This window comes from Anser brachyrhynchus (assembly GCF_964034855.1).
Source record: "Anser brachyrhynchus genome assembly, chromosome: 1".
Classification (NCBI taxonomy): domain Eukaryota; kingdom Metazoa; phylum Chordata; class Aves; order Anseriformes; family Anatidae; genus Anser; species Anser brachyrhynchus.
In genome coordinates this window covers 111,031,468-111,059,128 of record NC_137694.1, presented here as the reverse complement: position 1 = coordinate 111,059,128, position 27,661 = coordinate 111,031,468, and the positions used below count along the sequence as shown (strand labels likewise).

The 27,661-nt window shown below is 42.0% G+C and overlaps 1 protein-coding gene and 1 long non-coding RNA gene across 5 annotated transcripts in view; one reads left to right on the top strand and one right to left on the bottom strand.

Annotated features, from left to right (window-relative positions):
• Positions 1–20,253, bottom strand: part of LOC308185346 — a 28,838-nt gene extending 8,585 nt beyond the window's left edge. Inside the window, exon 1 of the long non-coding RNA XR_013943313.1 lies at positions 103–20,253. This is a non-coding gene — a long non-coding RNA (uncharacterized lncRNA). The remainder of the gene's footprint in view (positions 1–102) is intronic.
• APP (amyloid beta precursor protein) overlaps positions 1–27,661 on the top strand; it is a 244,534-nt gene that overhangs the window by 84,327 nt on the left and 132,546 nt on the right. For all 4 annotated transcript variants that reach the window (XM_080573113.1, XM_080573114.1, XM_080573112.1 and 1 more), the window contains exons 4-5: positions 20,272–20,384; positions 21,491–21,684. In XM_080573113.1, coding sequence (XP_080429239.1) covers positions 20,272–20,384; positions 21,491–21,684 — 307 coding nt within the window. The remainder of the gene's footprint in view (positions 1–20,271; positions 20,385–21,490; positions 21,685–27,661) is intronic.

Below are 27,661 nucleotides of genomic sequence, written 5' to 3'. Positions count from 1 at the left end.
AAAAGAAATCGAATGGCAATATCTTTTTTTAAGGACACATTTTGAGTCTGTTTGAGACTTTTCTGCTTACTGGGCCAGTCAGCTAACGCGGGATGTACATACCTCTTCCTCTCTTACACCGAGTTCGCTACAGCGATGGGTGAACAGGCTCTGGCCGTGCAATTGAAACCCACAGTAGGTCTCTGCTCCCCCTCCAGCAGACCCCAGGATGTTGTGCTGGGTTACAAGGCCCTCCTTTCTCACCCTCCTTCTTGATAGGGAGATTAAATGGAAGGGGAGGGAAAACATAGGAGTGGTGAGGGCTGGGAAGCTGCAGAGGCCAGGAAGAGAGCAAGAGGCCAGGATGGGGGCGGAGGAGCTGGATGGGGCAGGGAGCCACCGATGGGACAGTTTTATTTATGTATTTATTCGTCATGAGAAGACTTTAATTGGTTTTACTTGAGAGGGGCTGGACGCTGCTTTTCTATGTTTGTGCCTTCCTTGGTTAATGATGAAGAAGCATGCCAGTGTAGGCAAAGTGGTGGAACTCAAAATCTGTCTCTGCAAAGCAGTTACAAATGGCTGGCCTGGTCCCGAACTTTCTAAACTCCATCTATTTACGCATCGAACATACCAGCATAATACTTAATAGTACCAGCAGCCTGCTTGTTAACAAAATTAAAGCAAATGTCTTTGATACTCCATTAGCTTGAAGAATTGCTGCTGATTTAGTGATTACAGTATAGTCTTTCCTCGTGAGTGGTTTCATCAGTATTAATGAACATATGAATACCTCTGTATTGTGCTTTCACTGTGGATTTAAACTTTGTTTAGAAGTGTTGAACTTTCCTACTGACCTCCAGGTTGGTAAATAGTAGCAGGGTTTTTTAATATGGTCAGAACCATGTAAAAATTTTTTGCGATGATCGCTAAGGGAACTTAAAGAGGACTTTGTTCCAGTTAAATATGTGCACCTGAAGCTAATACAAAGTACTTCAATTTTAGTGGAACATATGAATTAATTTCCAAAACAATGACAGTCATAACTTTTCTTTCTAACCTGCTGATTTTTTTTCCCCACCCAAGATTTTTTTGTGTGCACACCTAAAATAAAAATACAAATGCAGAATTGATAGCTAAGAGTTGTAGCTTAGTTCTGTACTCAACCTGTTGTACTTAACGTGGCCATTAAAAATGCTTCCTAATTGTTCAGTTTGAAATGCTGAAAGACAGTGAAAACCTGTGCTAGGGATAACGAAAGAAGATCGTGATTATTAGAAATTATTTACTTTCTACATTAATACCTTTGAAGTTTTACTCCCATTGGCTTTGTCAGTAAGTTCTTGATGTGTAAAATATTTAAATTACCCTATTTTTTTATTAGATCATCAGAACTAGGTCAACAGAAAATTGAATCATAACAACTTGATATCAGAGTTAATTTTTGGTAACACAAATTAATTTTGGCTCTGTTGTAATACCAGCTTCTAGTTCTTTTTGCAGAAGGTACTCTGGTGAATACATAAGCAGTGTCTGCTTCTTAGGAAGTCTGATCCTGTGTGCTTTGAAGGAGATGGGTTTTGTTTTAGTTTTTCCCATAGCTGTTTTTCATTGAATTGGTCATCTATGTGATGTGTTTTTATTATAGCTTAACCTAGGACACATTTTCTGAGTATCTATTCTTTTTTCAATCTATCCTTTTCCCCTGATGAGTGTTCATAATCCGTTAAAAAGCTTATTGATTAATTAAGATCAGTGCCCCCTGGCTACAGCTATTTGGAACCAGTCCACTGAACAAAGATTCCAACCTACTGGGAAAAGGACTACCTTCTTACGGTTTTTCCTTATGTGTAACACAGTAGTGTCCTGCTCTATGATTGAAAAGCCTGTATGTTTTCATACAGTACAAATGAGAAATGATAAACTACATGCACATAAGGCTACATTTGGAGCTGTTCCCTTTTACCTACTTCCTGAGATTTGTTTATTCAGCCTGTACTAAATATGTTTACTAAATATGTTTGTGGTGTGTCCTGGGTGGTTTTTTGTTTGTTTTGTTTGTTTGTTTTTTGTGTGTAATTTTCTCTTTTGAAGAACAATCTGCAGGAAGATTTTCTTCTTTCACTAAAATCCTTTGTAAGTTCCGCAGTTGACTTCAAATTCTGCTCCCTGTATGTCAAGCAATTTTTATTACATCTGTTTCATAACATGACCAAGCTTGTTTTTCTTCAGTCAGGGAAGAAATGAAGTCTTTTGGGCAGGGTTTCCATTTTATGATATCTGCAGTACCACAGGAAGGCCAACAGCCATCCCTGATTGCTTTGCTAGAGCAGAGTTGGAAGAAGCATTCAGGGTTTGATGGATCTGACTTAGTCTTTCTACTGCCTGTCCTTCAGCCTTCCTCTTGAAGCTTGTCTCAGTTCAGCCAAGATCAGCTGTCAAGCAGCTTGAAATGTGAGCCAAGCTAATTAAATAAATAATCCCCAAATTGCCTTTCACTGGGGGGGTCTTAAAAAAACAGGACCCTGATCTTGCTGATAACAAGGTCACAGATGTGATAATGCTGGCAGGAGAGCAGGCTGGGGGTGCAGCTGGGGAAGGAGAAAGCATGGAGCCACTCTTTTCTGAGAGAAACATTGACCTGGGTTGCCCTAAGCCAATCTGAAACAACATCTACATTAATCACAATTTTTTGAAGATGCAAGTTCCTGTGCTCATCAGTGGCCCATGAAGCATTTGGCTACCCTGGAGTATTCTTTGCTGGTTATCTTGGGTTTTATATTCTTAAATATTGGGCTGACTTTGAAAATAGAAAATGTAACATGTAAATCACTGTCATATTGTTGTTATAGAGCATCAAAGTGAAGTAATAAATCTTTCATGCTGCTTCTCCTGTTATATAAATCATAAACACTGATACATTTTTTCTGTGCTGTTAGTTTGGGAAATTAGATACTTAGGTTAAAGTCTGATTGAATCTTAATCTAATGATTTTTCTGTAGCCTACCTCTGCCTTTTTGGTACTTCTTTTGCTCCCGTTTATTAGCTAACAGTGATCCCCCAAGTTAATTTCGCATATTATCAAGGAGTAATACTGATGTCTTATCTACCTCTCCTTTTTGTTAAGCTCTGTAAAATGGTAGGCAGCTGTAAAGTTTTATTTCAAATTTCAGTTATGTAACTGCCCTCGTAATTTACAGAATGTCTTCTGTGTCAAGGTGTTTCAAGAGGAACTTTTAAGTTCTAATAAAAATGCAATATGTAATTTTAAGTTAAACTCTAATGCCGCTTTTATTATGTATGAACAGTTGGCTGTGTGCAATTACTGTTATCTGGTCTGTTACAACAGAATCAATTTAGAGCATTTTTTTGCACATTATCAGAGGTAAAGCTCTTAAGAAAAACGTATTCTAAAATAGTATGCGCTCTGCTGAGGCCAGCTAATTCAGATAAGGGAATTGGAGACAGGTAGAATGCCTTGCTGTGAGCCTTCTCAGTGCTTTGAGGTGCCAACTCTTTCCCATTGTCCCCTTCCCCTCTTTCACAGCTTGCAGGGTGTTACGAGGTTGCTCGTTGCCCAAGAATTCTGCTGGTGTCAACAGGAAAGAGTCTGAATGGTGTCTTTGCTGTATTGTCTTGGTCTGTGTGCCTCACTAGGTGATAGGGACTACCTCTCGTGCCCAGGCAGTCCTCTTGGAAGTTGGTTGTCAATAGACAATATATTCTTGGGACACTGGTGCTTGTAGCTTCTCTCTCTCTCTCTCTCTTTTTTTTTTTTTAAGTAGAATTTTCCATTATTCTCTAAAGACTTGTTTATCACACGATTGGAGTAGCTGGAGATAAAATAGCATAAAATAGCACCTTTGGGGAAAAACCCGCTGAAGAGATCATTGACATTGCCTTAAGCAGTACTTCAAAAAATGAATTCTACCAAATGAGAGGCAAAGTGCTTGTTTTGCTGAACTGGGACTTCAGTTCACCTTACCCTTTCCTCTGACATGGCAGGTTCAGACTTCTGAACAAGAATAGCCATGCTGCAAGAACTGCTCGAGCAGTCCCTGCTCCAGCACACCTCTCTGAGAGGGAGTCGCCTTGAACATCTTCTACATGTGAGGCAGCCATGGTCTGAAACCTTGGTCAGGCAATGGTGTCCAAGTGATATATTTAAGAGGGGGTTTAACTGTCGCAGAGTCTGTATAATTCTTATCTGAATGATAAATTCTATTTATGTGAAATTTTTCTTGTTAACAATTTGGATTGCAAAGCCAGCTCACCTGCTGTCCTGTTTTGTCCCTCCTGGTCTGAGTGTACCATATGGATTTATGAACAAGGGATCTCCTCCACTGGACTTAAACAGGAGCATTGAGAGGTCAACTTCCTGAGCAGCTGGAGCAGAGGCACTTGTGTGGGAAGAAGCAGCACCACCAGCATATTAGTAGTGAATGTTATGATGGCACCCTCTTCTGTGTATATTCTCGGTTCTTATTTGCCAACACAGCTAGAAAGCTATCTGAATGCTGCCTCACTGCCAACATTGGAAGTACTGTGCAGAGTAATAGATGTTTTCATCTGTGGCTTTTGAAATTTTCATTGCTAATTCTGGTTACTAACATAGCCTTCTAAGCTGTCCGCCTGGTGTCACGTATAATTCCATCCAAATGGAATCTGGGTTCTCCTGAGCATTGCGTAGGAGACAATTTGACCACCTTACCTTTCCCTCTGTGTGGGAACTTGTAAGATGTGTTTCAGCTTATTTTGGTGGCTTTTATTCTGTCAAAGATGTATATAAAGATCCATAATATGTCGATTTTGATTTCCTTAATGTCATTCTTGTTCTGTCTTACATACTTGAGACAGATGCTTTGCCCTTAAATTTTTTTCAATGATGGTTAAGCTAGGCACTTTTGACTAGGAGCAGAAATCTGTGAGGGATTTAATTCTAAACAATAAGCTTTTATTGACCTTTTCAGTTACATTACGAAATGTTCCATCCCAGTAGTTAGTCTTGATTTATTCAATCTAATTTGGCCATCCTTGCTGTAGGTCTACAATATGATATATTTACTGCTCTTGTTCAGTTTACTGTCTTCTTTATGGTTGTTCATCTTACTCTAAAATCCATTTACTCTTTTTTTTTTTTTTTAATCTATTGATGTAATACAAGGTATTTGAATAAAAAATCCATGTTCTAATACTGTGGATTAGACTTGGACATTAGGCAGTGTTTCTGAACATAAAGTCTGTGCAAATAGCAAATGTTGTTTTAGCATGTTGCCCTCAGTATTTCCTGTAACCTACTGTTTATATTAGTCCTTGAGGTCAGGATTCAGGTCTCAATAGAACATGATCTCGCGTATTAATCCTGAGTTGGTTCCTGTCCACAATGACTCATATGTACAAGGAAGAGAAATTAAATAAAACAGGTTGGAACTGACCACTTGGTAAAATACGACCATCTTCTACCAGCTCTTGATTACCAGTGTTGTGATCACTGGGGTTAATTTTGTAAATGAGAACTGGAGAGAAACATTTTTGTCATTAAATAGTTTTTTTTGGAAGTAGTAATCTTTACATTAAATATTTACATGGCGTTGCACATTCACAGAAATTGTTGACTTTTCCCCAGTGCTGAAAGTATGCTACACTGACTTCTCAGTTATCGTGTGCTCTCATGGGAGGATTAGTGATGATACAGAGCTTTTGCCTTTTAGTTAATAAAAACAACTCATCCCATGGTAGTAGCAGCCATTACTTTCACATCCTGCCCTTCAAGTGGTGTGTGCAGAACTGGATCTCGGTGAGCAGAACCCTGTATCCTGTTAGTATATTTTATGTTACAATCCAGTAACTGCATTTGTGTTATTTTCTTATAACTACTTTTCTAACGTCTGGAGCTGATCCAAAAGTTTGTATACCTGGTAAGATAGGGGATTTTTCTAAAGTAACGTATTGTCTTCCTTGTTAGCCAAGGTAATGAGCTAATAAAGTGGCGCAAGAAACCTCACCCGGGAACATGTGACTTAAGCATGTGATGTTGACATTGTGACTGTTGTGTTTTGTCTGTCCATAAAGTTGACTAAGCCATCGTTTACCCTTCTTTGGGATAGATAACAGAAAAAACGGGCAAACCTTATCCATATCCCTGAAGTCTTTTCAGCCTCCCCATACAAAACAAATGGACAGAACTGTTCGGCACTCAGATAGCAAAGGGCCTTTGAGTCCAATCTGCTGCTCAAGGCAGGGCTGATACCAAATTGCACCAGGCTATGCAGGGCTTTGTCTGGCCTGGTCTTGAAAACCTCTGAGGACGGTGTTGTACAACAACAGTTCTTGGCTGCTTGTGCTGTTTTGGCTGGGATGGAGTTGATTTTCTTCGTAGTATCTTGTATGGTGCTATGTTTGTGACAGCTTTTTCCCTCTGCTTAATTATCCCTGTGACTTCTGTTTCCGTATATCCACTAAGAACGTCTCCTGTCTCAAACAACAGCTGCTGACTCTTCCTGCAGTGCCCCCCTGCGAAGCAGCTCCTGCTGGTGTCTTGGTGATGTCCCCACTGGTGTGAGCAGGCAGGCGGTAGCTGCCCTGAAGCCATTCCTCCTCTGGGCTGAGCAAGCTCTGCTCCCTCAGTCTCTTCTCACAGGCCAGTTCTCCAACCCCCCTCAGCCATCCCAGTGACCCTCTGCTGAACTCATTCCAGCTCATCACTGTCTTTCTTGTACGCCCAAAGTTGGACACAGTATTCTGGATGCAGTCTAATCAGTGTCAAAGTAGAAGGGGTTAATTGCTTCCCTCAGTCTACTGTACTTGTTTTTCTTCATACAGCCCAGGACACCACTGGCCGTCTTTGCTGTCAGGACATACTGCGAGCTTGCAGTTGCCCATCTGAGCCTTTTCTGCAGAGCTGTTCTCCAGTTGGCCACTTTCCAGTCTGTATCATTGCCAGGGCTTTTTTCTTCCCAGGGGCAGGGCCAGGCATTTGTCTCTGTTGAATTTTATGAGGTCTTTGTCAACTCATTCCTCCAGCCGTCTAGGTCCCTCTGAATGGCAGCTCTGCCTGCAAGCATATTGACTACCCTCCCCGCCCCCCATACCATTGACAGAGACATTAAACAAAAGAGGTGCCAAGATAGATCCCTGTGGTATTCTTGTTATTTCCTTTCACGTGGAGTACAATCATGAACCACTCACTGTCCATTGAGCTTGACACTACATTCAGTTCTTCACCCGGTTAGTAGTCCATCCTTCCAAACCATAACATCTCAACTTGGATTCAAAGGTGTTGCTATTGAAGAGGGAAATGCTATTGAAATCTGTGCTAAAAATAAAGCAGACAGCATCTACTGCCTTTATTTTCTTACTCACCAATCATGCCATTTTATCCTAGAAGGCGAGTCAGGTTGATCAAGCATGATTTACCTTTGTTAAATCTGTTTTGGCTATTGCAAATCATCATCATCATCTCCCTGTGCTCAGAAATGACATTCAGGAGTACTTGCTCCATGAGTTTCTACGAGACTGAAGTGAAATGGACTGGCCTGTAATTCTCTGGATCGTGATCTGTGATCCATGAAAGCTATGTCAATCATTCATCATTCAATTTTTGCTTTGAATCCTGTATCAGAATCTGGTTTATGAATCAATCAAACAGCTTGAAGTTTCTGACCATGAAGACTTTCTTTGGAGAACCAATATATGAGCTGTTTCAGGGAGGTTTTCTATATTGTATTGCCATAATACTCAAAAACATTTAGAACTGTCCTTACTTGCATGAAGTAACGACAATGTTTATCAGTTGCCCATTGCTTATAATTAGTGTTTTATAAATACAGTATAAAAAAATTTAGTTCTGTACTGAATACAGAACTGTAATGTTGCATTTAGTCTAACCTGTGTGCTTATCTTTAGCTTCCTTGAGTTACCGTACTTGGGTTGGTTCTGTTCCTTGTCCCAAGCTGTCTCATCCCAGTCACCCTGTAGATGGATTGCCAGACCACGCTGCCGCCCTTACTGCAAGATGAGTACAGGCTTTGCTATATACAGAGCGAAAACACATTTTGGCAGGTAGTTGCTACTCTGCTTACCTGTAAACTTTGCAAAGCCTGAAGGTGGTTTCTTGTTTTCCCAGGTCATTGGTAACACAGTGAAGTCTTTCACCCACGGGCAATGACAATTTGAATGGAAGTTTGGTCTCAGCAAATAAAATATTCAGGGCTCAGTGGTATTATGGGAAGTGATTGCTTAGGCTGTTAATAATCATCAAGGTATTTCTGCTAAGTTGGTCTTCAACTGCTGCTTAATGCAGTTATTTATTCACTCATCAGAACCTTTGAACAAGATGCTATTGCAGAAACAATTACAGTCTGACTTGATTTTATAGCGGTTTCTGTTCTTCGCCAGAAGAGAGCGAGAGCAACAACTGAATTAAATTACTGCTGAAGCAAAAAGAGTCTGAATTTTATAATGAAACATGCAGTACGAAGGTGTTTGGGAAGGAAAACAAAAAACCGAAATCTTGCTTCAGTAAATGTTTCCTTATTTGGAATCTGGTTTCTCACTGGAATACTAGCATTTGAAATAGCTTTTGGTGACCAAGCCATAAAGCTATATGTAACACTTCAATTCTTTCCGCCTATCTATATGCTTATGGTCATTACCCCTTGTAGACGTCAGTGTAGTAGGGCCTTCTCTAGTTTTGCTCCTAATACTGGCTTTACCCAAATTACCAAGAATTGCCCACAGGAAACATTTAAACATATAATAAAGGCAAGCATGGTGGGATTACTGGTCCCCAGTAGTGCTGAATTGTTTCCAAGCATCCTGTCTCTTTGCCATTTTACCATTTGATTGGTGTCTTCAGCCAATCACTGGTACAAATAAGTAATGCATTAGTAAATTAATTAATCTAATTACCTCTTACAGTATGCTGTTTCCGATTTGGAGCCCATTTTTCAAGTAGCTCTTATGTAATGAAGTGTGGTAAGTGTCACTTCAACCAGAAGGGAGGCACAAAATTTTAAACTGCTTGGAGATATGCACTCACAGATCTTGCTGCAAAACATGTCTGCTGCCTGCTGCGAGAGAGGGAGCAGGGATGGTAACAAGCGCCGTTCAGCTTGTCATGCGTCTCGGCAGCAGCAGAATGTGGTGTTAATGGCTAGGCTGTTAAAATTCATGTATTCAGCAGCATTTATAAAGTATAATCTGTTTTGAAATTCAGCCATACTACTGCTTGGAAAAACCTGAAGGCAGCTGAGGGAAAAATAAGGTTCACGAAGATGTGATTTCTTCAGATTTGGAATGTATCCACTCTTGAGAAATATCACGAAGTTTTATTTGATACTCGCATGTGAGAAAGATCATTAAAATAGGTCCTGCAGTATCAATCATTTTCATTTATTGAATCAGTGTATGCTATTTTTATAATAATTTCTCAGAAGTTTTTTATTATTATTCTTTTTTAAAGCTGCTAGCTTTTGTTCTTTTTTTGGATATTTTTGAAAACCAACTTCACTGTAATGCTGCTGAATACAACCAAGAGCAAACGTTGCCTTGAATAAGCCTGGGAGTGGTTCACAGGGCTTTCCTACATTGCGTGGGTGTTTAACATAGGGGTTGAAAGCAGTCGCAGCTGAACAGGGGCGATTTCTCCTTGTGTTGCCTGACTGGTGCTGGCAGCCTGTTGACAAATGTCCGTGCAGATGGGAAACTGCTGCGGTGCAAGAGAGAGCTCTGGAGAGGTCCAGCACGCACACCCAAGGCTAAAATCCTACTGTAAACTAAAAAGTATTTAGGAAAAGCATGTGTTGTAGAATCAGAATCACTAAGGTTGGAAAAGACCTCCAAGATCCAAGGTCCAACCATCCCCCTACCACCTGTGCCACCCACTGAACCATGTCCCTAAGCACCACGTCCAACCTTTCCTTGAACACCCCCAGGGACGGTGACTCCACCACCTCCCTGGGCAACCCGTTCCAGTGCCTGACTGCTCTTTCTGAGAAGAAATGTCTCCTCATTTCCAACCTGAACCTCTCCTGGCAGAACTTGAGGCCATTCCCTCTAGTCCTATCGCTAGTTACCTGTGAGAAGAGGCCAACCCCCAGCTCCCCACACCTTCCCTTCAGGTAGCTGTAGAGAGCAATGAGGTTTCCCCTGAGCCTCCTCTTCTCCAGAGTTAACAACCTGTGTCACAAGGAGATTGACTCTCCTCAGCTGCCCTCATCTGTCTTCTCTCCATCGCCGTGGCCAAGCTCCTCACCCTGTCATGGCTGCCCCAGCTCTTGCCGCAAGCACAAGGTCTGGACGGGGCATGCGGTCCCCTTGCCACTGGAGAACCAGATGAAGGGAGACGTGGCTGGTGGTGTCCCGAGCCTCTTTGCTGGCTTCTGCCACCTGCCCTGGGAACTGATGGCCCTCGACAAGGGCCTGGGAGCTACCTGTACTCTCTTGCCACGAGCAGCTTCTTGCTCTGCAGGGTTTTTCGGTGTTTGGTCAGAGCTTGACCCACACCGTGCTCTGTTACTGGATGTCCCATCTAGTGGTGATGTGAGCAGAACTGTAGGGGAGGGAGCTCATCAGTGCTGACGGAGGTGCATAATTATGAGAGGATTTGTTCACGTGACTACAGGGAATAAAGGGAACCTCAGAACAGCTAGAAGATTACAAGGCAGGAGGCAATTAACATTTTCAGACGTACCAAAAAAAGAAAAACAAAAGCAATTTAAAGCCTGAAAATGGTAAAGTTTTTAAAAGATAAAATAATAATCTCCACCTCAGGCTTTTTCTTAGTATCCTTGATTTTTTTTTTCTATTACCAGTGTCTCAAGATTTGACAGTTGATTCTCCTGTGGAGATTGTTTAGGCTGTGCAGCATCCCTTTTCTGTCCTGAATAAATTGGTCCTTGCAGTGATGGGTGGTCCTTTACCACGAACACATGCAGCACCCGTGTGCTTGCTGAGGCCAGCGTAGCCTTCCTGTTTTCCCCTCCTGAGCCTTTCTGGGTTAGAGAGTCCAGGTAAATGTTGTTTCTTCAACCCCAGGTGAAAGAGTGTAGGAAATCTGCCCCTTGAAAAAGAAAAGCTTTGTTTCAACCAGTTCCTCAAATACTTGAGGTTATCTGTGGAGGTATATTTCATATTTTACCAGGTTGACTCAGTGGCTACTGTCTGAGGACCAGGGAGGTGCTTGATGAGGGCTTCCATTAGCTAAGCACTGGGAAAAGAAGTAGATGTGGAGAGCAAAAGGCCTTCATGTAAATGCATTTAAACACCGGGTGATGGAGAATTGCTCTGTATGTAGTGCTGTCACAAAAAGCAGGATAGGAGCAGGGAATTTTACTTTGGTAAGAGAAGTGAGGCATTACCAAATTCTTGGAGTCTTTCCTGCTGTACCGTTCCGGTAGTAGGTGGTGTGTACCTTCAGCATACAAGGTGCAGTTCGTTCCCTTTCCTTTTCCATTTCTTGCAACCCAATCCACCACACATTGTATTTCAAAGCTACCTGCTTGACCAGGGATATGTGTGCTTTAGTGTGGAAAAAAATGTCAGCTGTTTTCAAGCAGAAGAAATATTTGCAAATAAAATGCTTCAGATTGCTATGGTCTTGTTTTCCACAGCAACTTTTGGGGGCACGGAAGGTGAAGATGCTCTTCTCTCTTGTCCCTTGCACTTTCTTTCAGGGCTGAGGTGGTCAGTGCTCTGAGGAATAACGTTACTGTCTTTCTTTCACCAAAGCTTGCTGTAAAAAGCTGTGCAGGGACAGGGACGGGATGCTTTTCAGAGGGAATGGCAGCAGGCCTGTGATAGCAGGCATGTAACTGCATCTTCCAGACAGCGCTGTGTAAATAGCCTGAGTGCACGTACTGTCTTGTGGACTAAAAGTGCTATTATCTTTGAAGCTACCACCATGCAATTTTCTCTCCCGATTTTTCTACTAAGTTGGTTGCGGTCCAGCGTGCTTCAAAAATGCTCACTTTCACAAGGTTCTGCTTATGGAATCTTTATAAAATCTTATTAAATCTTCACAAAATGGTCTCATTAAGCCTCTCACGCTTCAGATATATTCCTTAGAATTTTCCAGTGCTGTTTTTTTTCTTCTTTTTTTTTCCCCCTCTGGATTTTTCCCTTTTGTGAATTCCGCTGACTTATTCGGGTAGATCTAGAGATTTCTGGTAAATTCTTCACTGATTGTGTCTTCCTGTCAGAGGAGTCCATTAGTTCCTTCTGTTCTGCCGCCTGCAGAATCGAGAAGACTTCTAGCTGGCCCTGGTTCTCAGCACCTTGCAGCTTTTCATTGCCTTCTGTTTCTATATCTCCGTGGAAGATCTGTTTTGGCTAGACATACCATTGTAAGTTTAGGATGAGACTTGGAATCCCTTAAAAAATAAATAAATGCAGCGACCACCCACAGGTGTCATCTTTCACTTCATCATCTTTTTTACACTGTAAACAGCTGGGCTTCAATCTACCAGGCATTCACCAGCCCTCCAGAGCAATCGGCCATGTCTTATTATAGGTTTGTCAAGCAGGACTACTGTGATAATGGAGAGAAAAGTAAAAAAGTGGGTCTGATTGCCTGTTAAGAAGGCAACAGGGAAAGCAAATTCTATCAGGACCGCAGAGAACAGAGGGGAGAGAAACAGAGGGGAGGGAAACACGAAGCAATTAAGGGTGTTGTGGGAGGAGGTGAAAAGATTTTTGCTTGCATGGCATCACATAGGTGCTTTGTGACTGAGGCAGGATGGAGACAAGCTATCCAGATTGACATCTCCAGAGTTTTTGTTATTCCTGCAGTTCCCTACGTATTTTTAGGAAATTCATCAGCGTTACTGAATCATGGGGGGAGAGGGCTATGACTGCAACAAATATTCTCGCACTTGTGGCAGAAGCTTTGAGATGTGATCAGTGCACTGAGGAACTGGAAAGAGGAACAGCTCAGTCCTGAAATTTCTCAGCCTCCTGAGCTTGACTTTGCAGCCAGCTTTTGGGCCTGTTTCTCAGTATGGGAGAGGCTGTGTCTTGATTTGTGGTGCAGACCAAGAAAATTTGCTAACCTGAGTGGCTGGTCCCCAGAAACCGAAGGGAGAACCCTTCAGATAGCCTTTTTGGGGTGACCTTTGCTGCTGGTCATGCTGATAACAAGTTCCGATTTTGACAAACAAGTTTGTTTTTGACTTTGTGGGCCCTTCAGGGATTAGGAGGAGAAATCCCAGCATGTGATATTACCCGTGATGCTGGGGTAATGGGCATTGGCACAGTTCTGCCACATTGCGTTAACGAGCAAGGGAGGGACAGAAAAGGCATCTCACTGGACTTCCAGAATTACTTTTGCACGAAGGCGGGGGAGAGCAGAAGAAAGAATAGAGAAGTAAATGGAGTTAATGCTTCAATGAACCATTGGGGTGCTGCAGATTTTGAAAGAATGTTTATATGCTTTGCCTGTAAAGATGCCAGAGCATGTCATGACTTGTATTTGAATCTTCTTCCCTGTAAACAAATGTATCTATTATTGGCATAATGCATAAAATATGTATGCTCCTTGCATTCTGTCCAGTAAGTAAGCCAATTTCATCAAAAAATGCATTCAGGCAAAAAAAAAGTAGCTAAGTGAGCAGAAATTCCATTTATGCCTATGATCAAAGAGTTGCAGAGGAAGAAGATTAGAGAATAACCCTTTTTATGTATAGAACCATATAAAAATGGAGACATAATAAACACTGCATATTACTTTGAGGTACAGCTCTTGTTACGTAGTTCATTATTTCATCTGGACAAATGCACTTTAATGGATTGCACCTAAAAGATTTTAGCCCTCTGACTCCAGAATTTTAAGTAAGGTATTTGGACTTCACAAAAATCGTGGAAGAGCATGTGGTACATCAGGGCTAGGACCCCTTGTTTGGTTGCTGGTGTGAGAATTAAGATGTCAGTGCCTTCATTACAGCAGGTCTTCCATTGCCTCGATCTTGTGTCTCCAGCATGGTCATAAATTGTGTGCCTTCGCAGTGCCTTGAAAATCACAATAATGTACTTTTCACAAATTGTTTTGAGAGCATGGAAACACTAAGGTGTAGTACAGCTACAACAACCGGTAAGTTTCTCCTCTCATAAAAGAGCTTTGTTCATCAGAAATCCTTTCCTTTTGTACCCCAGTAAGTGGACAAATGTTGCCAGTAGCAAAGGTGGTGTGCTTGAGTTACTGGTGCAGGGTGTATTTGTTGCTGTGTATGCACAGTTGCGTGCCAGCTCCTTCACAGCCTGTCCTTTGGTGGTGGCTGTCCTGTGTTTTCAGCCCTGGTTGATGCTGCTCTAAATGTTTACAAGTTACTGGGGAAGGAAATAGAGTAGGGTGGTATTTGATGCCACACTGGGTGTGGGTATTAATATTGGTAGTAAAAGCATAGGTTGAAATTATCTTTCAGATACTTACGCCTGGGTTTTTACATACTTCCTAAACACTGCTTCTTTTTCACTTCCATTTTAAATTAAATTTGAAATTGAAGAAATCTCTGAAGCCCTGGTTTACTATGGGCTGTTAAAATCATTTAAGCCAGGCTGAAGGTCTTTAACAGTCTGGCTGTATGCAGTTCATGCCAGAGTGAGAGGAAAGCTGCACCATGGACCAAGGCTGGCATCGTCCCCAGGGATGGGGCACAGCATCACCCCCCCCAGATCAGACCAGCCTCTCCCTCTTCATCTGTGGGTGCTGGCTCTGAAATCTTGAACACTGGGACCTGTTCAGTACATTTCTAAAAAATTGTACTTGCTAAATCATTTAGCTGAAAAACAAGATGCATTTTTGAAGTAAACCATCCTGTAAGTAGCACTTCACATTTGGTGCTTTCCGTCATTTCCTGTAATAGAGGCACCTGAAGTGACACGGATGCTTAAATAAATGTACCCAACATACCCAGGGTGGGCACAAGAGGCAGCAAAGGGTGTGCTGAAAGCTGAGCTGCTGCACCTATAAGAGCCCTTGGGGGTGGGCCGGGCAGGGGTGGCTCTGCTGCTTGCTGCCGGTGTCCTGGCATGCGACTGCTTGGTATAATCCATGTGAAAGCATAGCAAGAGGACACGTTTCGCCCCAAGTTCTCAACTGTGCAGGCTCAGGCACTTACACTTATAAGTTAATTCACTTCAGCAAGGCTTTGTTCTCATTGGTGACACTACAAATGAAGCCATGAGTCCTGGAGCATCATCATTTGCAGTGCATTCTCATGCAAAATTTAGCACAAGCTTTGTTTGAAAGTACTCCTCTGAACATAATTTGAACATACTTATTTTTCGGTTGAGATACCAACCATCTGCTAACAGGTGTTTGGTTTCATCACAAGGTTTGGTTTCATTACCTTGCTCATCTTATCGTTGCTCCCTTTGTGCAGTGTTGGATGGATCCTTACATCCCATCTGTTTCATGCAGTGGATGGAAAATTTGCTGATCAGGGCCATGTCTCACACAGAATGTGGTATTTTTATTTTGAGTTATTCTGAGTATATTTTGAGATACATATTTATTATATCATATCTGCCATTTAAACAGATAGGGCAATCATGGTCTTAAGAGCGTGCTCACTTGCTGAGACTTTTTCTTTGTAAAGAAGATTTAAAAGGCTGTGATCAGAGGCCTTCACTATAATCCTAATTCTTTTATTAGAATTTGAATCTTAATGTTCTCAGTCTTTGCAGCATTGAAAACTGTATTTCTGAACCATAACTTTAGGTCTTGCAGCACAAAATCTGTTGTTGTTCCAAGAGTGGTTTTCAGAGAATAGAGCATGCCTGGCTGAACGGAAATTATTCGGTAGTAAAATGTGGCATTGTAACCTGTGACTGCGATCTGTAGTCTGTGGCAAAGCTGTCTTTGAAAAACGTGAGCTGTCAGCCTGCTGGGATACACCAGGATGTGGCAGCATGAAGAAGTCTGCTGCAAAAGTAATGGAGAATTGGGCATTGGGAAAGGGATTAATGAAGTGAGAGTTGTGAAATGAAATTAAGCTGTGACTTACTACATTGGTGTGGTCTGTCTTGCAGGGACATTCAGCTCCTAAGTGTAGGCAGTGAACACAGGGACTTACACGTAGCTGGTAAGAGGCATAGGTTTGAGTTGGGAGCAAGCAGCTTAGTCCCAAAAGAGCCCTTGGCTGAATGAATTGTAGGTGCAAGGTTTTTTGTGGGCTTTTTTTACTCGTTTGTTTTCAATGTGGTAACTTGATCTCGTCCCAGAACTCCCCGTGAGGGCTGTTTGCTCCAGGAGGGTCAGGGACTCGGAAGGCAAAGCCGCCTGGTTCTGTTCAGACCTTCCCTGCGAGAACGGGCAAACACCTACTGCAGAACAAGTGCTTCTTAAACTTGCCTCTTGGATTACATTGATGGAGCTCCATGATTTACGAACTCATCAAAAGACAAATTGTGCCATCATGTTTTATTATTACAGCTACCTCAGCAGGCCGCAGGTGTAGGGCTGGAATCAAAATACAGGAGACCTTGAAAAAGACAAATGGGGAAAATAAATAAGTAAAAAAATAAACACAGGTAAATGCAAGCCCAACCTTAGTAGTGTGCCAGCAGTGGTGGTAATACCACTCCTTCGTGGTAGGGATTCAAACATAAATCTTGCCAGCCCTTCTGCCCCTGGCCCAGCCATGGCTTGCCCTCCCGGCAGCTGCCTGTGGGATGAGGGGCGGGTGGGGATGAGGGGACACCCGAGAGGACAGCGGGGCCGGGAGGGCTCGTGGCATTGCTGCTGCCTGGGGAAATGCTCGCCCCACGGCAGCCTCGCAGGCTGCAGGGTACCGAGGACAGCCTGCTGTCGGTGCAGGGCCATGTCGGCAGGAAACCTGATTTTGCAGTTATCTGTTATGATCCCAGAACGTGACGATGGAAATGAAAACCAGTGTGGGGCTGGGATGCTCCATCAGTCAACAAAATGTGAAGGTCCCGAAACAGCTTGGTCGTGCCTTGTGCTGCTGTTACCCCTTCCTACTGGTGTTCTCTTGTGAGAAGAAGAGGCAAGCATTTGTCTTAGGATTTTTTTGTGTGCTTTTGTGCTTGATGTAGTTATGAATGGCGATTTCACTTGGTTTTGAAGCAGCAGGAGGGCACAGAGGTATTACATTTTTTCCTGTATTTTTAGAACTCATTGACATTGGCCCTCTCTCTTAAGAGGCACAGGATTGCTTGCTCTTCATGTGTTTATTTCCCCTGAGTAGTCTGTGGGTGACTTGTTCAAAAAAGCAAACAGGCCCCAAAGGCTTATGATTCAGCAGCACTGAAAGTTAAATGTGTACTGGAGTAATACAGGTAGAAAAGAAGCTTGTCCACAAGCCAAATGCATTTAAAGTGCTATTTCCAGTGCACCTGTGTTTCTCTTAGACTAGCCCAGGCAAATAATTGTTTCAGTTGCCAACTGAACTTAATTCAGTTCATCAAACTGTCACTTGAGCAGGGATTTATTAAAACAAGCAAACAAAAAACCCCCACCCACCTAGAACAAAAATGCAAAGCCTTGCATTTATACTTCGGTTTATTACTGAAAATGATTGTAAGAAAAGGGATGAAAAAAGTTGCCAGGCGTAATCTTTGTGTGTAAAAATAATGGGCAGAAATTAATTTTATTTGCAATAAAAAAATAATTAACTGAGGGCAATAGGAATCACATGTGAAGTTGCAAGTGATTGTTAATTCCCAAGCTACTCAAACTAAGTCTAAATAATTTATTATAATTCTGTATAATGGAGTCTTACGTTTAAACAACTGCCCTTCTCCCCAGCTGCTTCTGAAAACCAGAGGGGCTTGTTCCAATGAATCGTTTATCTCTGTGATACCCAGCGATTGGTTGCAAAATGGAGCCTCACTTGAAGTGAGAATTTGGGTTACCATGAGGATGTGGTTACCTTGTTTTCAAGGGATCTGATTTTAGAAAGCAGATGTAGTTTGAGTTATGTCAAAATGTCTAATACTTCTTTAGTTTATTAATATATGTTAAATAAATCACACTTCTTAAAATTACATGTTGTCAGACAGTGTTTGTTAGTGACGCCGCACAGAACTTCTGATGTATAGCTTTCCACCCTATTTTTGAGGTGTGCAACTCAGTGATACATCAGTGTTTGTTACTTTTGCTGAAATGGTGTAGGCTAATTCTGCCGATAACGTAGGCTTCTGCTAATTCTGCCCATGATGTAGGCTTCTTCCCAGAGAAGCCGTGGATGCCGAAACCCTGGAGGTGTTCAAGGCCAGGCTGGATGGGGCTTTGGGCAATCTGGTCTGGTGGGAGGTGTCCCTGCCCATGGCAGGGGTTTGGAACTGGGTGGTCTTTAAGGTCCCTTCCAACCCAAACCATTCTGTAATTCTGTGATTATTTTCTTTTTGAGCAATGAGCTATATACTATTAATTGGCTTCTAGCTTTGCACTGACAATGTTCTGACAATGCTATAGGATGTTAAAGTGAAGGGATTATGAGAAGCATAGCTTCTAAAGTCTCATCCATTTTGCTGTAGTAAAATGAACTTCATGATATTTGCCAATTTTACAGGATTTTTATCATTTTGTAGAAACGTTAAGACTGCTCTGAATGTTTCGCATGCGTGAACAGCCGGCACTGTGTAAGTGCAGTTCTCCATGAAGGGTTATATCCTACGAGAGCAAAGCAGACGTACTCTGTGAGCAAAATACCCATGTGCTTGCTTAATGCTCGGGCACTTGGCTAAATGGAAGCACTAGCCCTTCCCTGTGAATTGAGTCATTTTGGGGGTGTGGCAGGATAGTCCCCCACAGCGATGACTGCAGCTAAAAACAACGTGTAAATTTATTCAAATGCCAGTGCAGGATTTAGGTTGGATACCCCTTCAGCAGAGATTTTTTTAACTGAAGCTGCAGATTTTGTATTTCGGATTATCAGAAAGTGTTTTAACAAGTTGATTCTAGACTCCTCTAGAAAGCATTTCTGTTAATAATTGGCAAGCCATTGAGTACGTTCCACAACGGTAAAGGTAATAAAGTTCTTTTTTCCTGGTAAATTAACCAACTGGCTTTTAAAGACCTGAGATCAAAAGCACTGAAGTAGAACAGGGAACTCTGTGTGAAATATACATGTGGGTGATTAGCAAAGCTATATACATATATTTGCTGAACTGTGCTTTCCCCCAGTGCACAGGGCGTTGATTATTTTTAAAACAGACTTTGTAATTGTAAGCCTCAAGGGCTGTTTCATCAGCTCCCCGAGATGACCCTCTACCGAACAGAAAACTTGCACTCAATCTCCTTCCGATTCATTAACTCATTATTGTAGCTGGGCAGCCACTGGGCCATCTTGGTTTGGGCATTTAAAACGTACTGTAGTTTTTTGGAGCTTGCAGACAATCGTGCTTCGGGGAGCTGATAATTTTTGCCAGCTGAGTCATGCGCTTTTCACAATGCGGGGGCTGCTCAGTATATCAACTTCTTGAAAGCATTCCCTAATTTTTCCTTTCAAAATATTTTTCAGGAGGGTTGGGTTATTTAATAGCAATGCCAGACTTGTATAGGATTAGTTATGTTAGTCTAATAAATCGTGTTGTTTATTAGCTGGGTTTCTTTTTAACCATAAGTACCGAAGCTGTGAGCATTATGTACTTCAGCAGCGTGTCCTGCTGCTAAAGGTACCACAGTTTCTTTGCTCGGTTCTGTCCATGATAAAGGGCCTCTTTTCCCACTTCAGTCTGATCGGATAGGCAGGCCAATCCATGAGCCATCATGTTCCCTGGCTTCTGAGCTCCACTGGCCTTCTTGGCTAACCTGAATTCATCTGGCTGATGAAATGAGGTTGCAATAAAGAGAGAAGCTGCATCAACAAAAATAACAGAGTGGACAGTTAGTGCTGTAGTTCAGTAGAAATGCTCTAGAATCACTTGAAACAATGTGTTAATGTCAGATTTATTTGGACTGGAAAAGCTGTTAGTATTTCAAAGCACTTCAGACCCCTTCCCTACCACTCCACAGAGGTGAAAGTGGAACGTAGTCATCCCTCCTAGCTCCCTGCACTCCCCTCCCAGAAGCTGGATCCCACCATCTCCTGCCTTCACGCTGCACCACATGCGTCTTCAGTGGGTCTAGCACATTTCACACAGGACACGTAGAAGTTGCTGTATTATGCTAGACTAATGCTTTCATAATCTAAAACATCTCTGGCATCAAAGACAGGAGCTACTTTCAAATCAAAAGCTTGAGCATTGTGGAAATGGAAAGCACCATTCAGAAACTGCACTGCTCTGGAAGCAAAATAATGACCTTTTTTTTCTTTCTTCTTTTTCTTTCAGTGGGCGAGTTTGTGAGTGATGCCCTTCTGGTACCAGATAAGTGCAAGTTCCTTCACCAGGAAAGGATGGATGTGTGTGAAACTCACCTGCACTGGCATACTGTTGCTAAAGAGGTACGTTAATCTGTCTTAAAATTTCCTGCCGCCTTTTAGAACTGTATCCACTATTCCATGAGCCAGCAGTGTGCCCTTGTGGTCAAGAAGGCCAACAGTATTCTGGCGTGCATTCAGAAGAGGGTTGCCAGCAGGTCGAGGGAGGTGATCCTCCCCTCTACTGTGCCCTGGTGAGGCCACACCTGGAGTGTTGTTTCCAGTTCTGGGCTCCCCAGTACAAGAGGGACCTAGAACTACTGGAGCAAGTCCAGCAGAGAGCTACAAAGACATTTAGGGGACTGGAACAGCTCTTGTTTTGAGGAAAGGGTGAAAGAGCTGGGCCTGTTTAGCCCTGAGAAGATTTGAAGGCTGAGAGGGGATCTTATCAATGTATATAAAATGTCTTGAGGGAGGGCATCAAGACAATGGGGCCAGACTCTTGTCGGTGGTGCCCAGAGAGGCAACGGGCACAAACTGAAACACAGGAAGTTCCAGCAGAATACGAGGAAAATCTTCTTTACTGAGAGGGTGACAGAGTACTGAAACAGGTTTCCCAGAGAGGATGTGGAGTCTCCTTCTCTGGAGATATTCATAATCTGTCTGGATGCAATCCTGTTGCCCTCTTAAAAATAGTGTTTAAGGCACCAGCCTTCATGTATGCAAATTCTAATTTTAAGTGTTGATCTTTCTCACAATGAGCTGTTTAATAGCATTAACACCTCAGGAAGACAAATAATTGTTCTGCCTTAGGGTCTTCTGGTTTTGAGGCAGATCCTGTGAAGATTTTGAGTAAGAGCATATGGAGTCACCAAGTATGTGGGAGGAAACGAGTCTTTTCATAAAGGCAAAGACTAAATGGCAGGGGAAGGAAGAGCTGCTTTCTTCCCATGGTCATGCAGACAGACAGGGAGCTACGTAGAGTGCAGGTAGTGAATGCACAGGTGACCACACTAAGTCATGTTTCAAAATTCAGAAATCATGCAGTTCACCAAGTTCAACCTCCTAAGGCTGTACGTGGTCCCTTACATTTTCTTGAGGTCTGTCACATTTTTTCCAGCTTCCTCCATCACTAAGATGTTTTTTTTGTTTGTTTGTTTGTTTTTTTTTTTTAATTTTAATTTCTGTAGTCCTGTAGTGAGAAGAGTATGAATCTGCATGACTATGGCATGCTGCTGCCCTGTGGAATTGACAAGTTTCGTGGCGTGGAGTTCGTTTGCTGCCCATTAGCAGAGGAAAGTGACAATCTTGACTCAGCTGATGCTGAAGATGACGATTCAGATGTCTGGTGGGGAGGCGCAGATGCAGACTATGCAGATGGAAGGTAAGAGTGGCTTTTTCCCCTTCAACTTGTTATTATCATCTTACTAGAGATGCCAAAAATCTGTCTGAAAGATCTCAGTGTTGAAGGGAGAGTCCTGCTTGTAAGTGAAATTCCAGCTAGAATGGTTAAAAGCCATGTGTTCCCTCCCTCCCTCCTTCCCTTCTTCCCCCCTCCCCTTACATAAAACCTTATTGCTAATACAGTTTTTGCACTTTCTACGTCTTCATCTTTTTTTTTTTCAGTGAGAAGTATTGCTGCATTTATAACAAAAGTGCTTAATTACATAATTTCTTGACTTCTAAATGACAAATACTGTTCTCTAAGGTGCTTCATGTGGAGTCTGGAGGCACTGCAGCAGATACTCATTTGACAAATGTTGGAGAGTTTGAAATGCTTTCATTTATTCTAGGTGTTACCTGTGTGTCTTTACTACCATAAGAATATTTTTCTGCTATTGCTAAGTGTGACACAAAAGAAAATCTGTTTTAATGTCTAGCCTTTGACAATAAGACTAATTAGTATGCTACAGCTAGATGGAGTGGAGAGGTTTCCTTTGCAAGACAGCCGTAGGCAGGAAAAGGACTTGGCTATAGCATGCTCATCTTTACCCCTTAGCATCTCCTGCGCACACAGGCTAATTTTGAGCCAAATGTGGGTTGTGACTGTTGTGATTGAGCGGTCCAGTCCTGTCAAGACCTTTTCATATCACTCAATTGAGTGCCTTAGGCAGCAGCTGTGAGAGCAATGAGCAATTTTATGTCCTTGCAACTGAATTCAAACGACTACTTCAAGATGGTTTTCTTCATAAAATCAAGGTCTACGTTCAAATTTTATTTGTGCTCCGTAGACTTTGATCACTTCATACTGTGCTAAAAAGAAAAGGAACCACTTCTTAGGTGATGATACTGTGTCTTTTGCAAATAGTGATACAAAATCGAAAATTTGAGACAGATTACAAGCATTTTCAAGGAGAAGCATGGAAATAAACTGGGACCAAATGAAGTGAATAATGCAGAAAGTTAATAGGTCTGCATTGTGTGAGTTTGGACTTTTTTAATAACCCAGATGAAAACAAGTTTAGGAACAGTGTAGAGATGAAGGACAGAAATTGAATTTCCGTAATTAGGTATAAAGAGAAGACATGAAGACAACGAAAAGTTAGGAACCACTTCATGTGGGCATCTAAATCTTCCCTGAGAAGGCATTAGTTTGTATGGCAGGGAAGGGTTCTTCATGAAAAACAGAATGAGTTAAATTTATTAAAATTATTGTTTCTAGTTTTGTCTCATTGAGTAAATCGTCTGGGCTGTTGGATTAAGAAACCTACATAAGGCAACATTGTGTCTTCTGTCTTGACATGTTCAGGGTTTTTTCTGACTGATTTCCAACAGTTGTCAAAATGTTGCAATTTATAACATTTGTTGGGATTTGTAAACCAACCTTTGTACTGTTGCCCTGTCAGCTCCCTGTGTTTTGTTTAATTTTTGATTGGAAAATGTTCTCTTAGAGTAAGAAGTGAGTGCAGACTTCATACCCACTTGCTTTTTCCCTCATATATATAATATACGACAGATACAGAAATATATAAAATAGATCTATCTTATATGAGATCTCTTATCTACTACCTGGTTTACTTATCTATATAACATATACAGTTATATATATATATAATTTTTCTTGTATCTGCTCAAAGATTCCTTAAAATATTTTAAATAGAAGAGCACACAAGGGTGTATATAAAAATTTTGGTTAAAAGAGCGTTTATTTCTGTTTTTTTCATGTTTGTCACTGAATATTTACTTTACTATTCTAGTCTGTTTTGTTCCTCTTGAAGCAGTTTAATCTGTGAAGAAAGTAGTTCAAGAATAACTTCAGAATTTGGTATGCTGAATGAATAGGAACTGGAATTGCATTTGAATCAATTTCTGAAATTCCAAGTAACTACTGCTTTTTTCCCCCTTTTTTTTTTCTTTTTTCTTCCCCTCCCATAGACATGCATGCAAAAAGAAAATGACAGGATCCTTTTACGGGGCACTTCAACTGCAGATGAAGAGCCAAGCAATTTGTAGTTCTCTTACACTGACTCACTCATATTTCTTGCTGCCTCTTCAGCTTCCTAGCTGCATTCAATCTGTGTGTATTGGAGCCAGAAATCCTCTTGAAATTTAGTCATTAAAAAAAAAATAAATCTCATGCAGCAGTAGGTGGTAGTTCAAATTTTCTGTGTGTATTTTTGTATACTTATATATATAGCCATACATATATAAACATACGTTTGTGTGTGTGTGTGTCTATATATATATGCCTTTGGCCTAAGATGATTGTGAGGGAGGAATGAAGTGAAAAGCAGGGGGCTATTTTCCAGTTTTCCAGTGCTAAATTCCCAGTATTTTATGCTATTAAAGCAACTCCGTTTGAAGTGTTTACTGAAGTTTATATTTTTAATTTTAAATGGATGATCTTACATTGACAATGTTTGTTTCATCCCAAAGCCTTCCACTTTGCCCTGGGTTTGTGGCTGGCGTGCCACAGCATTTCTGAAGCAGCTCTTACTGGGCTGATTTATTTTTCCATTTCTACCCAAAAGTCAGGATTTCAGGCTAGAACTCAGTTGCCAGTATTACATGAGTACTTCAGTAGTAGCTCTTTCTTCCAGTTTACCTTTCTGTTGTTGTTCCCTTAAGATCTGCCTGTGTGGTTGGGTTCTGTCATACAAGGGCTTTGTGGATGCTTTTGCCATGAGTGTTTTGGTGTCTTCAGTGTTGAGAGTCAGCAGGTGGTCCAGCCACAGCATGGCCCACGCCTCCCACTGGGGCAGAAACCACCCTGTTGCTGTCACCCTGGCTGCAGGACTGCACGGTTCTCGCTCCTCAGTTTGTGACCCGTGCCATCAGAGTTTGTGGAGGCATTTTGTGCTGCCGCGTTGTCACAGGTTCCTCCCACCCCACCTCTGACCACGCTGCACCTCAGTGGGAAAGGACATGGCTTGCCTCGTGACGTTGCTTGTTGGAGGTGCTTGGGAAAGGAGGGAGGGTGTGCTGCTCTGAAGGATGTGGCGTACCCCCTTCCAGTTTGTGAGGCCAAAAGGCAGGATCCACCCGTGCTTTTGAAATGATGTCACATCGTGCTTGTCCTGAAATAGCATGCAACTCTGACTAAGAGGTCGCAAGCATTTTCAGTGGTGGCGTTCCTTGCTGTTATCCACACCTTTAATTAAAACTTACCTTGAAGACTGCCTGAGGGACAGCCAGATGCAGGTGCTGACTTTCAGTAAAGCTGCAGAGATCTCCATTTATAGCTACAATTCAGTCAAATGACCTAAAAGCTCTGGCTGCCCTTGAGACACAGCGCAGCCTCATGGCCTCCTGCCCATACCTGGACACTTGTTAGGAGCTTTGGCATCCTTGATGTAAGGCCGAACATCTTCAGGAGTGGGTGTCGAGCTAAAAACTTCCAGGTTTTCCGTCTGCATCTGTCTCAGACATGCCCCTTCTCATCACTACATATGAGACCTCCCAGGCTTTCCTTCCCACCTGGAAAAGAGGTCGGTGTCATTTATCTCTCTGTTAAATCAGGGAAACTGAGACACAGCGTGGCTCACTGTTGAGGGGTGTGTAGAAAGCTTTTCCTTAGGATATTAGTCCCATGGCTCAGAAGCACAAGATAGTTCCTTAACTTCAGTTAGGCCTTGTTTTTCTAGACTATCTGAATTTATTTTCAAGGTCCAAAATACAGGATTTAATTTTCTCATTGTTTTTTCCTTGGCAGGTTGGGCCAAATTAACTTCGTCTGTTCAGTGTATTTAATGTATGTTCAGCCTGATTTAATGGTTTGGGTAGTGTTCTAAATGTCGTGTTGTAGGGATTAGTGTGTATTATAAGGGCTAGGTTTACAATATCTCATAAACTTCTGCCAGGCAGAGTTTTATGGTTTGTTCATACCTGCCCTTAGGATAGTTAATAGAGTAGATTTTTAAAACTAAAATAAATAATCCAAAGGGGTTGTAGTCCACTTCATGCTGAAAATCAGACATCTGTGAATATTTTTTTTTATTTGTGACCCAAATAAAAATTTGTGCTATATAACATGGTGGTCACGTCGTACTCTGGTTTTGCAAGACTGTAACAGACTGACCTTAAGGGTGAGTGGTCATCTCCTGGATGGTGCAAAAGTAGTTGTTAAAACACTATATAATTTTTTTTAATTTCTTAAAGAACCTTTTTTTCTCCCTGTCAGTGGTAGGCATCTGGAAAAACTGACTTTTCTTAATTGCCTCCTTCAACCATAATCCAAGAAATCCTGAAAGGCTTTTAAAACCAGCCTTTTTTTTTCCTAATGGTGAAAGCAGAATAGTATGTGTGGCTGTTACACTGAATTGTTTCCAGGTGAGACCCCATACTTTTAATTGTCAGTTTTGTTAGAGCATTTGGGGAAGAGGAGTCACAGGGGCCGACAAAATTGCTTTGCTGAATAATTTTACAAGGATTCTCATTTGACACGGAGGAACTGTACATTTCGTTTCTTTCACTTTCTTGCTCTTTTTATGTGTTTATGACACAAGTTGTACAAAGATGTCAATACATGTTTTACCTACTGTCTTCCCTTCTTAAATGCCTGCAAGTTAACCTGAACATCAAATGAGCTACAATCGAAATTCTCTGGAGAGTTGTCATCAAATCAGACTGTCACAAGGTGCATTTAAATTGGCCACAGTCATAAAGTGCCCTGACCTGATGCAGTAACACACTAAGTCCTCGTGGTATGTTATGCTGCTGACTTGACATAAATTAGGCAGGCCAGACAAGCAATTTGGATGTCTGCCTGCGGAAATATTTATAAAAAATTCCCGAGTCTAAACAGTGACACATAGCAAGCAAATTTAATAGGTAAAAGGTGATGAGTATACAAGAGTCAGTATAGTAATTTTTAAAGTCAATTTTATGGGCTTTTGCCGTTGCTATAATGGGAAAATTGTCTTCCCTTTTGTAAGTGTAACTCTGACTAGCTCCTGCTTAACTCCCTTTGTCTGGGTCTCGTAGCATCACAGAGCAGTGGGAGATTTCATACAAGCCAGAGCCATGTAGCAGCCGATGTTTTAGTTGTGATATGGAGCTGCAGATGGTCTGGCTGCTCTTTACTGTTCTCTGCACTTGGGCTGTTCGTCTACAAGGACTATCCAAAACATGAAATCCTCTTGTCCCTTTTCTCCCCTTTACATCTCCCTTTGTCCTCCTTACTGTTGTTTCTCCTGCTCATCTCTTCACATACACGCAGATCCATCCATCCATCCATCCATCTATCCATCCATCCATCCGGAAAATGCTTTCAGAAATACAGCAGGAAAGACGAACCTTTCGAGGGATTGTTTAACAGGGACGTATTTCTGCTCTCTGCATATTAGTTAATGAGGGAGATCTTGGTTACTTTGTTTTAATATTCCTTATCTACAAATCCTGCCAGTACTTCACTCTCTTTGGCATTTGAACTAAAGCTGGAAGAAACAAACACAGCTCCAACATGGAGAAAAGCTCGTTTGACAAAACTGGAAGGTGCAAGTGGTGGTGTTGACACACATTGCTTCCTCCCATTTCAGAGAGAGGTTTCTGTGCTGCTTCCCTGGAGAGCCTTGGTGGATGGGCCTTGGGCAGTGTTTTGTGCTGGCAGCCAGCGGCCAGATGTCCTTCCCCTAAATGTTTCCACAGCAATGCCAGCTTCTATGCACGATGGTACCCCTGTAGCAACAGTGGCACAGGAGCTGGAGCATCAGCATCCTCATGAGATCAGGGAGTGCTGCAGGCCTGAGGAGAAGGCAGGCCCGGCCTTCTAGCTGGCTGTGGAGAACCGCTGACAGAGAAATACGAGTACTTTGAGACTGACATTCCCTGAGATCCTTACTGAATCACAGAATCATCTAGGTTGGAAGAGACCTCCAAGATCATCTAGTCCAACCTCTGACCTAACACTAACAAGTCCTCCA